This window comes from Cyrtonyx montezumae, unplaced genomic scaffold, assembly GCF_038088225.1.
Source record: "Cyrtonyx montezumae isolate F1298 unplaced genomic scaffold, pur_monq_1.0 scaffold_14, whole genome shotgun sequence".
In the NCBI taxonomy this organism is placed as follows: Eukaryota; Metazoa; Chordata; class Aves; order Galliformes; family Odontophoridae; genus Cyrtonyx; species Cyrtonyx montezumae.
The window spans coordinates 5,531,793-5,545,170 of record NW_027071870.1 but is presented as its reverse complement, the minus strand read 5'-3'; the positions used below and the strand labels follow the sequence as shown (position 1 = coordinate 5,545,170).

Sequence of the window (13,378 nt, the reverse complement as noted above, 5' to 3'; positions counted from 1 at the left end):
CCTGGAGAGGAGCAAGCTCAGAGGAAAAATGCTGGGAAGGGGCATAGCTGAGGCAGCTGATCCAAATGAGCCATAGGGTATCCCTTATTGTACATTGTCATGCTAGAAAAGATTATAGAGCAGATGATCTTGAGGGAGATCACATGGCATGTGTGGGACAACTGAGGAATCTGGCCTAGCCAGCATGGGTTCATGAAAGGTAGGTCCTGCTTGGTCAACCACATCTCCTTCTGTGATTGAGTGACCTGCCTGATGGATGGGGGAAGGCTGCTGATGTAGTCTACCTAGACTTCAGCAAAGCCTTTGATACTGTCTCACAGTATTCTCCTGGCATAGTGTCAGTTTATGGTTTGGACAGGTACATTCTTTGCTGGGTAAGGAACTGGCTGGATGTCTGGGCCCAGAGGGTTGTGGTGAATGGAGTTGCATCCAGCTAGTGACTGGTTGTGAGTGGCATTCCCCAGAGGTTAATACTGGGGTCTGTTCTGTGTAATATCTTTAGTGATGACCTGGATGAGGGCGTTGAGTGCAACGTTCACTAAGTTTGCAGATGACACCAAATTGGCTAGAAGTATCAAAACTTGGGGCTGAGTGGCTGGAACACTGTACAAGAAATGGGCCTGGGAGTGTTGGTTGTACATTCAGCTGAATATGAGCTAGCAGCGTGCCTGGATGGCCAAGAAGGCCAACGGCATCTGGGCTTGTGTAGTGTTGCCAGCAGGAGGAAGTGGTCATCCCTCTGTTCTCTGCCCTGGTGAGGTCACACCTTGAATACAGTGTTCAGTTTTGAGCCCCTCACTACAAGAAAGACATCAAGGCCATGGAGTGTGCCCAGAAAAAGGCAGTAAAGCTGGTGAGGGGTCTGGATCACAGGCCATATGAGGGAACTGGAATTATTTAGTCTGGAGAAGAGGAGGCTCAGGGGAGATGTTATCTTTATAACTACCTGAAGGGAGGTTGTGGCGAGGTGGGGTCAGCCTTTTCTCCAGTGTAACTAGTAATAGGACTAGAGGGAATGGCTTCAAGTTGTGCCAGGGGAGATTTGGATAGGATGTTAGGAAAAACTTCTTCTGGCATGTGGTCAGACACTGGAACAGGCTGCTCAGGGAGGAGGTAGTTGTGTCACTGTCCCTGGAGGTGTTCAAGAAGCGTTTAGATGTTGTACTGAGGGGTATGGTTTAGTGGGAAGTATGGGTGATGTGTGGCCAGCTGGACTGAATGATCTTGGAGGTCTTTTGCAGCCTTGGTGACTCTATGCATGGTTATGAAAACTGAGATAAAGAGAGTAGAAAGGCTTTTGGCTTCTGAGCTGCCCCTTGTACAGGGACTGGCTGAGCATCAGCCTGTCTGTAGTGGTTCTGTATGATTTCCTCTGCTTTGCTCATATTTTTTTCCTTTTTCCTTCACCTACTGAGTTGTCTTTATCTCGACCCACAATTTTCCTCGCTTTTCTTCCTCTTATTTTCTCTCACAGGAGGTGAGGGGGGGGGGGAACCCTATGTGGGTGCTTGGCTGCTAGCTGGAGTTAATCCTCCCCAGTCCTTCATCCTGAAAGTGATTTTGTTTGGTGTCTACCAAATCAGAGTCATCTTCAGAATCATGTAACTTTCATTTGTTGCTGTACGATCCTGTACAGTGCTCTAGATATAAGGATCTGTTAGGCAGGAACACTTCCACGGGCTGCAGTTCGCATAATCCACCACAGGGAGACAGCTGCAATACGTCTCTGAAAAAGAGATGAGCAGAAAATGTCAGGCTGAGGAGTTTGTACGGAGACTGTTGCACACCGTTGTGTGGAGACTTGGCTCCTGTGGGCTTGCCTTTTTCCTGAGGCAGTGAGTTTGGCTGCTGTAGACCAAAGCTCATATCCAGCTTTCACCTGTGGGCACCTGAGCAACCAAGACCCCAGGAGTGGCTTTGGTGGTTGTTCCTCATGGTCCCATGTATGGAATGAGGCTGACATCCACCTCACGGGGCTTGTGAATGCTCATTTCAGTGGTTACTGAGTTGCTGAAATGCCGTGTGGAGTGTGCACTTTGTGAGACAAGGGCCATGAGTTTGCAGCTGAAATCTGTAGTATTCTGCGTGAGCACAAAAGGCTCAGATGAGGGTTCAAAATTTGATTTTTATTTTTGTCACTTCCTAGTTCTGTATGCATGACTACACTCAAGAAAATGACTGTTAAAGCAATTAATTATGTGTAAAGGACTTTAGAAATTTCAGTAATAAGCAGGCTTCTCTTCCTTTCCATTGTAAATCAATTTGCAGTTAAAATAGCTGATGTGTACCTGTCATCAGGGTGTCAGTGAGCTCCTCTATCCAGCCACTCATCTCTGAGTGTAGGGGTTCATAGCTCCTGGGCATCTCCCTCCACACTAGCTGGCATAAACAATGCCTACACTGTGTGACCTCATCTGGAGTCCTGTGTCCAGATGCGGAGTCCTCAGCACAGGAGAGATGTGGACCTGTTAGAGTGCAGCCAGAAGAGGGCCACAAAAATGATCCAAGGGATGGAAAACCTCCCCTGTGAGGACAAGCTGAGAGCTGGGGCTGTTCAGTCTGGAGAATGTTCCAGGGAGACCTGAGAGCAGCCTTTCAGTATCTGAAATGGGGTTGTAATAAAGAGGGTAACAGGCTCGTTAGCAGAGTCTGCTGTGAGAGGACAAGGGGAAATAGTTTCTAACTAAAGGAGGGAAGATTTAGGTTAGTAATAAGGAAGAAGTTTGTTACTGTAATAGTGGTGAGGCACTGGAACAGGTTGCCCAGAGAGGTGATGGAAGCCTAGTCTTTGGAGACATTCAAGGTCAGGCTGGGCAGGGCTCCTGTGCACCTGATGTAGCTGTAATTGTCCCTGCTTATTATAGAGTAGCTGGACCAGATGGTTTAAAAGGGCCCCTTATGACTCAAAGGATTGTATGACTTTTACCTAGGACTCTGAGCATGAGCATAACTGCTCTAATCACAGTCAGAATTGGTTACCAGGTCTGGTACGGAGACTCCTTGGTGGTATGTTCACATCAGCTGAGGATGAGCAGTCTCCTATGGACAGTTTTCTGAAGGTCTTGGGTTTTTCTGTGACTGTGTGAAGAACCAGGGGCCATGGGTGTCCCACTGCAGGAGATGCCCAGCAATATCATTAAACTGAACACCACCCCTCCTCAGTAGCTTTCTGCCATGTTTTTGTGCATTAGTTACGTGTTCCCACAGGCTTGGAATGGGGATTCTGCTAGCAGCAAGGGAAGGTTCATTGCAGGGTCTGTGCACGGTGACTCACAGCCATAGTGAGGTCTCTATGATGAGCCTGCAGGCCTGAGGTTAGCTGCTGGCTCAGCACTAAGGTGCTTACGGTGGTTATATTTGAGCATAAGCCTGGTGTGCCTTGAGCAAATGGAAGTTTACACAGCCACCACATGCCTTCCTTTCTGCTGTGCGAACACAGTGCTTGCACAGACTGCAGGCCTTGGAATAGCCTCCTGCAGCCTTCCTATCCCCTTGGCAACCAGATTTTATTTTTATTTATTTCTCTATTTATTTGCAAGATTGAGAGCTCTATTGCATGTGTTTCTGGGCTGCGAGTAACCCTGAACACAAAAGAGCCAGGAATAGCTCCCTTGCTTTGCTGTCAGGCTTGACATGGTTGCTTCTTTCCTCTTGCTGGTGAGGAAACAAAGGCAACAGAAAAAGTGAGCTGAGCAACTGGTGCCCGGGAGAGAAGTAGCACCTGAAAGGTGCTCTTACAGCCCATGTGACCTCTAGCAGCATGTGCTATGCATCCCTGTTGTCCCCAGGCAGACCCCACTCCTCCTGCCCAGCAGTGCCACTGCTCAGTGCTCCTCAGCACTTCAGCAGAAATGGGCTCTTCAGTGCCCAAAGCTACTGTGGGCAGGATGTAACTAAGTGCCTTACTGCACTCTTATCCTTAAAGGTTGCAGACAGTCAGGTCTGTTAAGTGTTCACAATGAGCTGTCATGCCCAGAGCTACCACCATCTCCCAACTGTAGTTGTATGTAGAAATCCTAGTGGCTGTAACCTCTACATCATGAAAGATACTGGGTTAACTCTCACTTTTCAGTGAGCATATCCTATTCCCTACGCTGTTCCTAACTACTCCTTCAGCATCTTGGCTACTATGCAATTCCTGGCTGAGTGCTATAGAGAATGGCATAGAAATGCAGGCTCCTTCTGCCCTCTCCCACCTGCCCTGGCACTGCTTCTGTGTAGTCATGCAATGAAAGGGAGGAACTAATTCCAGTGAAAAAAATGTTGTGGGTTTTTTTTTGCCTGGGTATTCTTTCATGAAGATAAGCTTCCCACACACTTATGAAAGCATTTGCACAATACTGAACTCAACCCTTGTACCTTCACCTTGAAAAAGGAATAATGTAATTCCTAGTTACTGAACAATTCCAGTCCTCATCACTTGTCCCACAAACATGAGATCTTACTGAGTGCTTACAGGAAGATTCACAGAAGTAATGCAGAATGAAAGTTACTTATGTAGCTTGATATTACATTGAAAAGCATCTTTCTCTTCAAAATATAGTATTTTTTCCTTTAATACCATTCACAGAGGAGTAACCTCTCCCTTCTGCCTCTCAGAATGGTACATCAGGCCTGATGGCAGTTGCCCCTGTTCCGTATTAGAAAGGTATTCAGAAAGAGCTGACATTACAGCAGTTAGGGAAAGCTGTTTTCCTTGTTTTCCCTTTAGTATCTCTGTAAACCACCACTCCAGCTAGAGTCTTCACTTTAGCTTATGTAACACAGGCCAGCCTTTGGGAACTAATCTTTCCTGGAAAATGAAGTCAGTACATCAAGTCAGCTGTTAATTTTGCAAAGGTGCTGTCTCAGATAAGACTATGTGTGAGCTACACATCTCAGTTATTTATCCACCCCACTTTATACAGCCTAGCTTCAAAGTATTTTAAGTACTCTTAGCTCATCAACTGGATAACTGATATATGAAAGCAAGATTAGTTTTTATTAGCTTGAAGTATCATTTTATTCAACTGATAAGAAGTATCAATACATTATGCATCTGCCAGTTATAGTCCATTTTAATTGGTTCCAAAACCTAAGCAGTAAATGGGAAGACAGTTTGACTAGTTAATCGGAAAACAATATTCCACACAATCAGTACTGGAGTTGCCAACCGTACAGTAATTCCAGCATTAAGTTATGGCTTTGCAGAAAGTCATGAAGTTAAATTAGAACACATCAAGAGCCATTTTCCAAAGATTTATTGAAGTAGCGACAGGTTGCTCATACTGTGCTGGAAAAAGCAGTTTTATTAAATTCAGATACTTAAAAACAGTATTGCAGCACAAGATATTGCTATTTGTAAACTAGACTCCATTGTAAACTCTAATCCTTCAGGGAGAGTCAGTTTGCAAGATCTAAGACCTATTTCCTAGCATAATAATCTTGCGCTCATGGAAAAACTGGAGAAAGGCACTTGAAAGCTGTTTCTTCCTTTAAGACATGAACTTTTTAAAACCTTGCTGGTAAGAATTTCTCCTGCATTAAGTTTGCATCTTCACTTCAGCTTTACTCCAAGTCATCATGATGCTGGGAAGTTTCATTAATAACCTGTTAGAAAAACAGACACTTGCATTAAGCTTAAGACAGTTACAGAGTTAGAACTGGAACAAAAAGTAGCACAGGAGTGAAGATATCAGGCATTTGCTTACAAATGAGGAGTACAGATGGTTAATCTTGTGCAGGTACCATTTACACTTCAATTTATTCCAAATATACTATCTTGCCCCTAAGAAAAACATTGCAGGAAAAGCATTTATTATGTGATGGGAGAAATCTTGAGAGCTTGCAACTCAAAAGTCTCCTCTAGACAGAGGCTGTCAGCCACTCAAGCTATTCTCAGGTCTTGTTTGTGGTCTGTCCCTTAGAAGTACATTTGCTACATCTGCACATTCAGCCATGCAGCTTGGACTGCCAGATGCTGTCTCCCACATACATGCTGCACAATCAGTAGCCTAGGTTAAAGCATTGGGCAAAGTAACCAGCTGAGATAGGAATAAAAATCAAAGTTACCACCAACCTGTCCATCTCTAGTTTCCACGGTCTTAATTAGAAGTGTCCTCTTTGAGTGAGTGTCAACCATTGGCTGAGACTCAATGTTGGTTTCTGCAGAAGAAAAATGTACTATTATCTAGAGCCTAGATGAAGTGCCTCCTCAAAGGACTGAGAAATGTCAGTATCTACTTTCAAAATCCCATTTCAGTGTGTAAAGAAGTCCTCTTTAAATGATAATTAACAATAAGCTAGCTTTCCTTACTTTCTTCTTATTTATCTTACAGCAGCTTCATCAGAAAGTCAAAACAATAACTTGTTATGTATCTGTGCTTTCTTATGTATATGCCCAGGAACAAAGTACCACCTCCTATCCAAAATTAACTAACTACAGTATTTGCTGGAATGACTTCCATACACAACTGTATTTACAACAGTTCAAATACTAAAGTAAAAGGAGCTATCCATGACCTTTTTGCTAAAGATTAAAAACAGCTGCCTACACAGACCCAAATGAAACACCTTACCTCTCAGATTCAAAGAAGCAAAGGTTGGAATAGGCATGTTAATCCTGTAAAGAAGAAACGTATGAAGTCAGACAATGGAACAGACTCTCTAAACAGTAACTGCTAGAAGCTAAGTGTCTGCATGTGATTTTTACCTGCTCTCTTCTCCCTCCAGCAGTTTTCTGTAGGTAGCAATCTCAATATCAAGAGCCATCTTCACATTCAGCAGGTCCTGGTACTCACGAAGATGGCGAGCCATTTCTTCCTTCATGTTCTGAATCTCATCCTGCAGGCGGCCGATAGTGTCTTGGTAGTTAGCAGCTTCAACAGCAAAATTCTCTTCCATTTCACGCATCTGGCGCTCCAGGGATTCATTCTGGAAGAAAATAAAGTCAAGTACCACTGCAGTTCAGCCACTCTAATATCAAGGTATAACTTAAGGGAAGTTGAGTGACAGCATCCTGTCTGAAAATGTCCCCAGTTTATCATCTCCTCATCTTCCCCTTGCAAAGTCAAGGTGTGTTATTGTGGTGTCTGATAAGACATGCTTTGCTATCTGACAGAATGTGAAATGCCCCCACAGTAAGCCAAACGCATCCAGAACAAGTCAGCATGCATACAGTACTTGGTGAGGGAATCTGCACGTGTACTATACACAGTTAGCTCCATTTCATGGCAGCCTTTCAGGCAACTGGATTCTAGAAAGTGCAAGATCTGCACTTTTCCACTGTTCCCTCGGGCTCTGTATAGCTCATTCTGTATTGTTTACACCCTGAGAAAGACCAGTTCAGTACAGCCATCTAACCAGTGCACTACACAGTACTTACACTTCCTTTAAGGGCATCAACTTCACAGGTGAGAGACTGGATCTGTCTGCGGTACTCATTAGCTTCTTGTTTGGCCTGGCGCAGGGCATCGTTGTTCCTATTAGCAGCTTCAGAGAGATCTGCAAACTGTGGAAGCACCCAGTTTGGTTAGTATAATGCTTCACAAAAATAGTGTAACGCTACTTCTATACCCAGAACTTGGAGGCAGCTGAAGCCATCGGAGGGGAATTCTAGAACCTGAAATATTTCAACACCAACATTACACTGAACTTTTCTATTCCTATCTGTTATGTTTCAAATCTTTTCATTCATTCAAGTATGTAATTAACAACTGCCTCCAGCTATAAGAATAAGGAAGGACAGGAAATGAGCCCATTAGTTTGATGCAGCACTTAGGGCACAAATGATTTTTCCAACTGTATTCTTCCCAGGCTAAGAGTTTAAAGACTAACCTATTCTTTGGCTGTGCTACCATCAGTACATAAGGAACACTGGGAGTTACAGCAGAGCTGTTACCTAAAGTTCACCTGAATGCCTGCTGCATCTGTATAATCCTACAATGCATTTTGCTTACTTTGGACTTGTACCACTCTTCAGCTTCCTGAAGATTCTTAGCAGCAACGCTTTCATATTGTTGGCGAACATCACGCAGGGCAGCAGTAAGATCAGGCTTAGAAACATCCATATCAATTTGGATGTGCTGTTCCTGGAGTTGGGCCTGCAGTTCCCGGATTTCCTTAAAGAAGTGGATGCTCAGAGTTAATAAAGAACACTATGCACAACGTGCACAAGTTAGGAGTTGGGACCAGAATAAGAAGAGTTTATTTGCTCACTTGACTGACAGCACCCAACACAGACCTCATTGTTCATCTTACCTCATCATGAAGCTTCTTCAAGAAGACAATTTCTTCTTGCAGAGACTCAACTTTGCGCTCAAGATCAAGACGTGCCAGAGAGGCATTGTCAACATCCTGATGAGAGAGAAAAGAACAATTAGCAATCTTTTTTTCCCACCCACTTCCTACCCCAGTCTCAGAGATCATCATATGAAGCCTTACCACAATTTTGTGAACTATGCAGCATATCTTTGCTAAGTGCCATCTTTGCTAAGATACTGCTGACCATGACCAAGAGCACATATCACGGCTAGTATAAATCCTGCTCAAAGCCAAAAGCATGTAGTCTACAAGACAGTGGTAAGCTCTTCTAGCTCAACTGCAAACACAGTTAACCTTTCAGTTTGCAGACTTCCACCTTCTCCAGGGTGGCTCAGAAGTGTAATTCATGTACCCACAGAAGTGGGCTTAATTTCTTGCTCATCTCCTGTGGACTCCTCAGTGAGGAACCACAGAGCCCCTTGGCTCCAGAAAGCACAACTTGAAAGCATGCTGTAAAATCTAGGCATATATACACAAGGACTGCAGACTACCTCAAGCAGTTTGACAGATGTCTCTGGAGGAAAAGGCATGAGCATAAACGCAAATTGAGTCAGTCCCTGCTGCCTACACCCTCACACTAGCTGGCAAAGACCCCACCCTTTGCTGGGCAGAGATAGTCTTAATCAACAGCAAAAATTCATTTAAGGCACAACATGTGATACATCATGAATGTTACTTGGAAGCAGGGTTAATTTGTTCAAAGAGTAACTGAAAATTAGCCATTGATCAGTAACTTCTTACATTATAAACATGCAAGTAAAGCAGTTTATAGAGGGGATGATTGATCCTTTCATGCTGGCTGCATACACAACCACATGGTTATGTTCCTATGGTTTTAACATAAGCATCATATTTTCACAACTTTCATTACAGCCATTCTGTATTTTGTCCAGAACATTCCTAATCAGCAGTGCTCACTGTTACAGCACCTTTGAAATAGGTTTTCTTTAGGATATCTTTTGGCTACTAGGTTTTCTTAGGATATATTTTGGCTACTAGGAAGCCATCCTTTGGATTATTCCTATTCAGGGATTAAGACTTTTTTGCCCCAGAAGAATTCCCCTGTGTTCTTTATCCAGCAGAATGCCCCTTTGATGTGTTATGAAAGTTTCCTATCAACTCCAGTTGCACACCCACAGTTCATCTTGGCTCTGTTTTCCAGTTCAGAGAAAAAAAATTCCTTAACGCATTTGTTCTCCTCCCAAAAAACTCAAAGACCATTCTAGAAGGAAATTACACAACCATGACCTAACATGTTTACATGACTACTGAGAAATCCAAAGACTTTCCAGTGGATTTCACACAAGTCTGAATACTAAAGAGGATTTTTTTTCCCCCAGAACCAAAGAGCTACAGAAGTTTCAGCAACTTTTAATATACAGAAAGCATCTTAAACTGGAGGCTTGTTCACTGTGCAGTGTGTATTTTACTGTATTTTTGCTGAGTGCACTTATTCTAGCTCTCTAGAGATGTGTAAATGAAAAAGCTATTAATAGGCTGAGCAAACAACATGTAAGTCACACATATGAGTAACTGGAACTGGACTAGGTACTGATTTTATCTGAAGAGATTCCGTAATGTCAGCCACATAGGAGGACTGAACATCCTCACTTATTTTGGGAAACCCATTGTTACTCAGGAGCTGACCTGTTTGTCTTGTCATGGGCTCAGTTCTGTTTCCCCCTATTAGAGCATGACACAGCTGCAGTATGTAACTCTCACCAATTATGATGCCTCTTTTGTCACACAAAGTAGTCACCAAGTCCCTAGGCTTATTTGATGTTGGACACCCCACAGCATATGAGGAAAGCCACTTGCATCTCTTATTTAGGGGATAAAGTTCAGTAACTCTCAAGCATACCTTCTCTTCAAAACGTGCACGTTAAAACTTTTCTTTTTGTGGCAGGGAAAAATTAGATGTAGTCTTGTTCAAACCAAACTCAGCAGCATGCTTTCTTTGTGCCACGGGTCAATTTAGACAAAGATGTGCAGTTTTTACATGTAAACCTGAGAGGTTATGCGGGCGCAGTGCATGGGCAGAGCAGCTGCAGGCTGAGCAACAAGGCAGGGAAGCAGACAATGAATGTGAGGCACGCACAACAGAGCTCACATAACAGCCTGCAGCCTTCACAAAGCTTCATCAGTTGGAGCGGGATGAAGACGTGCCTTGAAGTGCACCAGAGAAGCATGCACGATTAAACTAGCTTTGAGTCAAAGGAGCTTGTGCTTAAACTCTAGTAATTTGAAACAAAAAAAAGGAAACGCTGCTGCACTGACTTCACAACTGCTTTGATAGGCTCAGCCCTAGGTACACAGCAGCCGAGGTTAAGGCAGTACCTGGAGCTGTTGTTTCAAGCTTCAGCCCCCAGAATGTCCACGGACACCTCATTCCCAGTCCCTGCCAGCTGTCTGCTCCCACACAGTCTCATTAAGGCACACACTAAAGGCCACTAAAGCCTTTGCCAAAGGAAATGCCAAAAATCAAACGCTGACTTCCTGCATGGTGACACCTACTATTGCCTGTGGGGAGCTCTGGGACTGTCAGCCTGCACCAGCTGCCTGGAGACACAAGGCAGCTGCCTCCAGCTCCGAGGTGTGATAGCAGCAGTATTTCACAGCAGCAGTTTTCGGGAAGTTATCTTGTTTTGAGAAGGCACATTCCTAAACATCTGCTAGTCCAAACAGCACTCAATCCAAGCCGAGAGGTGTTTTTGCACAAATCAAAACTTGAGCTCAGAACTTTCCAGAGGCTGCTTCTGGCTGTCACATCGGCTTTGGTTTGTCTGTGTGACACCGCAGCTGAACTCCGGAGCATTGTTTCTTATGTTAACATCTCTGCTTACATAGAATTAAATCCTACATTCTTAATGCACATCAACGGGATACAGTGAGCTCATGCCAAGGAACCCATTGTCCGGTTCTGATCGGCAGACACACTGATATGAAGTACTTCAAATCTGGGGCAGTTTTCTGAGAGCACCTCACACAAACTTTCCCCTAGGGATATGCCCCCACCATTACACATTAGGTAGGAATGCAGCCCACGGCACCCTCCCCTCCGACACAAAGGGATCCATTATTTCAATCTGCTGCCACCACACCGGCCATAATGCCTGGATCTGCATTCCTCGGTGAATCCCATAGAAACCATTAATACCCCTCAGCCGGGCGCGCAGATGGCTGCGCCTTTTCACAACCATTGGATCAGAAAGCGATTCCACGTCGGAGCGCTTTTGTGGAACGGGCCAGACCGGGATAAAGCGGGACAATAGCCTCACCCTCCCCGCCGGCTGCGGCACCCCCCTAAAGAAAACAACGGGGAGCACGAGGGGCTGCGCCGAGCGCCCTTTGTGCGGACAGAGCCAATCCCCGGCCCCGACCCTCCGCCCCCCACCGCCCCGCGGCGGCCGCGCCCACCTGTCGGAAGGACTGCAGGGTGCTCTCGGCCTCCTCCCGCTGCATCATCTCCTCCTGCAACCTGCAAGGCGCGACACACGGGTGAGAGGAGGGGAAGGATGGGAAGGGGCCCGCCCCGCGCCCGGCCCCGCAGCACTCACTTCTCCCGCAGACGCATGATGTCGTCGGCCAGGTTGTCGCGCTCCACCTCGACGCGAGCCTTGTCGTTGGTCAGCTGGTCCACCTGCCGCCGCAGCTCCCGCATCTCCTCCTCGTACAGGTCGCCCAGGCGGGACGTGCCTTTGCCCTTGAGCTGCTCCAGCTCGGCCAGCAGGATCTTGTTCTGCTGCTCCAAGAAGCGCACCTTGTCGATGTAGTTGGCGAAGCGGTCGTTGAGCTCCTGCAGCTCTACCTTCTCGTTGGTGCGGTTCGCCTTGAACTCCGTGTTGATGGCGTCCGCCAGGGTGAAGTCCACGGCGTCGTGCATCCGCATGGGCGGCATGCTGCTCCGCAGCCGCACCGACGTCGCTTTGGTGGCATACACGCCGCCGGGAGAGGCGGACACGTAGCGGGCGCTGCTGGGCCGCAGGGAGCTGCCCAGCGAGTAGCGGGTGCTGGACGTGATGTAGCGGGTGCCGCTGCTGGGCCGGCTGCTCCCGCCGAACATGCGGCGGTACGAGGAGTTCTTGCTGCTGCTGAAGCTCATGGCGGCGCGGTACGGAGCTGCTTTGTAATCCGGGAGCGGGGCTCGGAGCGCGGCGGGCGAAGAAGGGCGGTGGCCCCCACTCGGGGCCCCTCTTATGGAGGGCCGCCGCCCCTCGTCGCCCCGCGTCGCCCCGCCCCGCCCCGTCCGCCTCCAATGGCCGCGTCCGTGCCCGGGGAGGGGCGGAGGGAGGGGGTCCGCGGGGACAAAGGCGGCGGGACCCGGGGGCCCTACGCCCCTCCGACGGCGCAGTGATTCCGAGGGCGGGACGGGCTGCGTGGCTGTTCCACCGCCCGGTGTTTAAAAAGGTGTCTGTGTGACTGCGTGCGAGCCCCGTCCCTTCCTTCGTAGCTCGCTGAAAAGCACCGAGCTCAGGGAGGAGTGAAAAGGCTGCTGGACGTCCGAAGCAGACACGTAGAAACGTGAGCCGTCGGTGGGCTCGGGGTTAGCTGCCTCCGACGGCATCCCTCAGCCTCCCGCGCTGTGCTCAGGGCTCCGCGCTCGCCCCGCGGCGCTCGGGGACCCGCCCGGCCCCGTGCACGGTCACCGTCTCAGCGAAAGAGCTCTTACAAAGAAAACTCATTAGATGTGATCCCTACAGAGACCCAAAGGCCGGGCAGAAATCCTCGTGCTTCTACTGCAACTGTGCTAGCACAGCGGGGCTGCCAGTGAGACAGAAGGGCCAATAGCAATGGCATAACATTGGACAGGGAAAATCCTGAGCAGCAGGGAAAAAAAAAACTAAAAAAAAAACCAACTCCCCAGGACCATTTTTGGCGCGAATGCAGAAGTGCTGTAAGGGAGGTGGTGGGATCTCTGTTCCTCAAGGAACATAAAGCCGGGCTGCCTAAAGCCCGAGGTTTGTTCTCCAGGGAGCAGTCTCACTGACACATCTGACTGGTGATACCATTTTCCTCCTTGCTCTAGAAGGTGACTGACACAAGGCAAAGATAATCCTTCAGCACTTACAGGATGTAA

General features: G+C 47.0%; 1 protein-coding gene across 1 annotated transcript; it reads right to left on the bottom strand.

Annotated features, from left to right (window-relative positions):
* Positions 1 to 4,977: 4,977 nt before the first annotated feature.
* On the bottom strand, positions 4,978 to 12,470 carry VIM (vimentin). The gene is made up of 9 exons (XM_065731321.1): positions 11,859 to 12,470; positions 11,719 to 11,779; positions 8,239 to 8,334; positions 7,938 to 8,099; positions 7,364 to 7,489; positions 6,692 to 6,912; positions 6,558 to 6,601; positions 6,059 to 6,144; positions 4,978 to 5,589 (listed from the first exon to the last, which is right to left on the bottom strand). Exons 1-9 carry the CDS (start codon positions 12,401 to 12,403, stop codon positions 5,548 to 5,550), a joined length of 1,383 nt encoding a protein of 460 aa, XP_065587393.1. The 5' UTR covers positions 12,404 to 12,470; the 3' UTR covers positions 4,978 to 5,547.
* Between the last annotated feature and the right edge of the window lie 908 nt (positions 12,471 to 13,378).

Excerpts from the sequence above, each read along its gene's own strand:
- VIM (XM_065731321.1), bottom strand. The coding sequence starts at position 12,403 with ATGAGCTTCAGCAGCAGCAAGAACTCCTCGTACCGCCGCATGTTCGGC. Across the intron at positions 11,780-11,858 it reads ATCATGCGTCTGCGGGAGAA|GTTGCAGGAGGAGATGATGC; the intron begins GTGAGTGCTGCG and ends CGCGCCTTGCAG. Across the intron at positions 5,590-6,058 it reads TGGAAACTAGAGATGGACAG|GTTATTAATGAAACTTCCCA; the intron begins GTTGGTGGTAAC and ends TTTTTCTAACAG.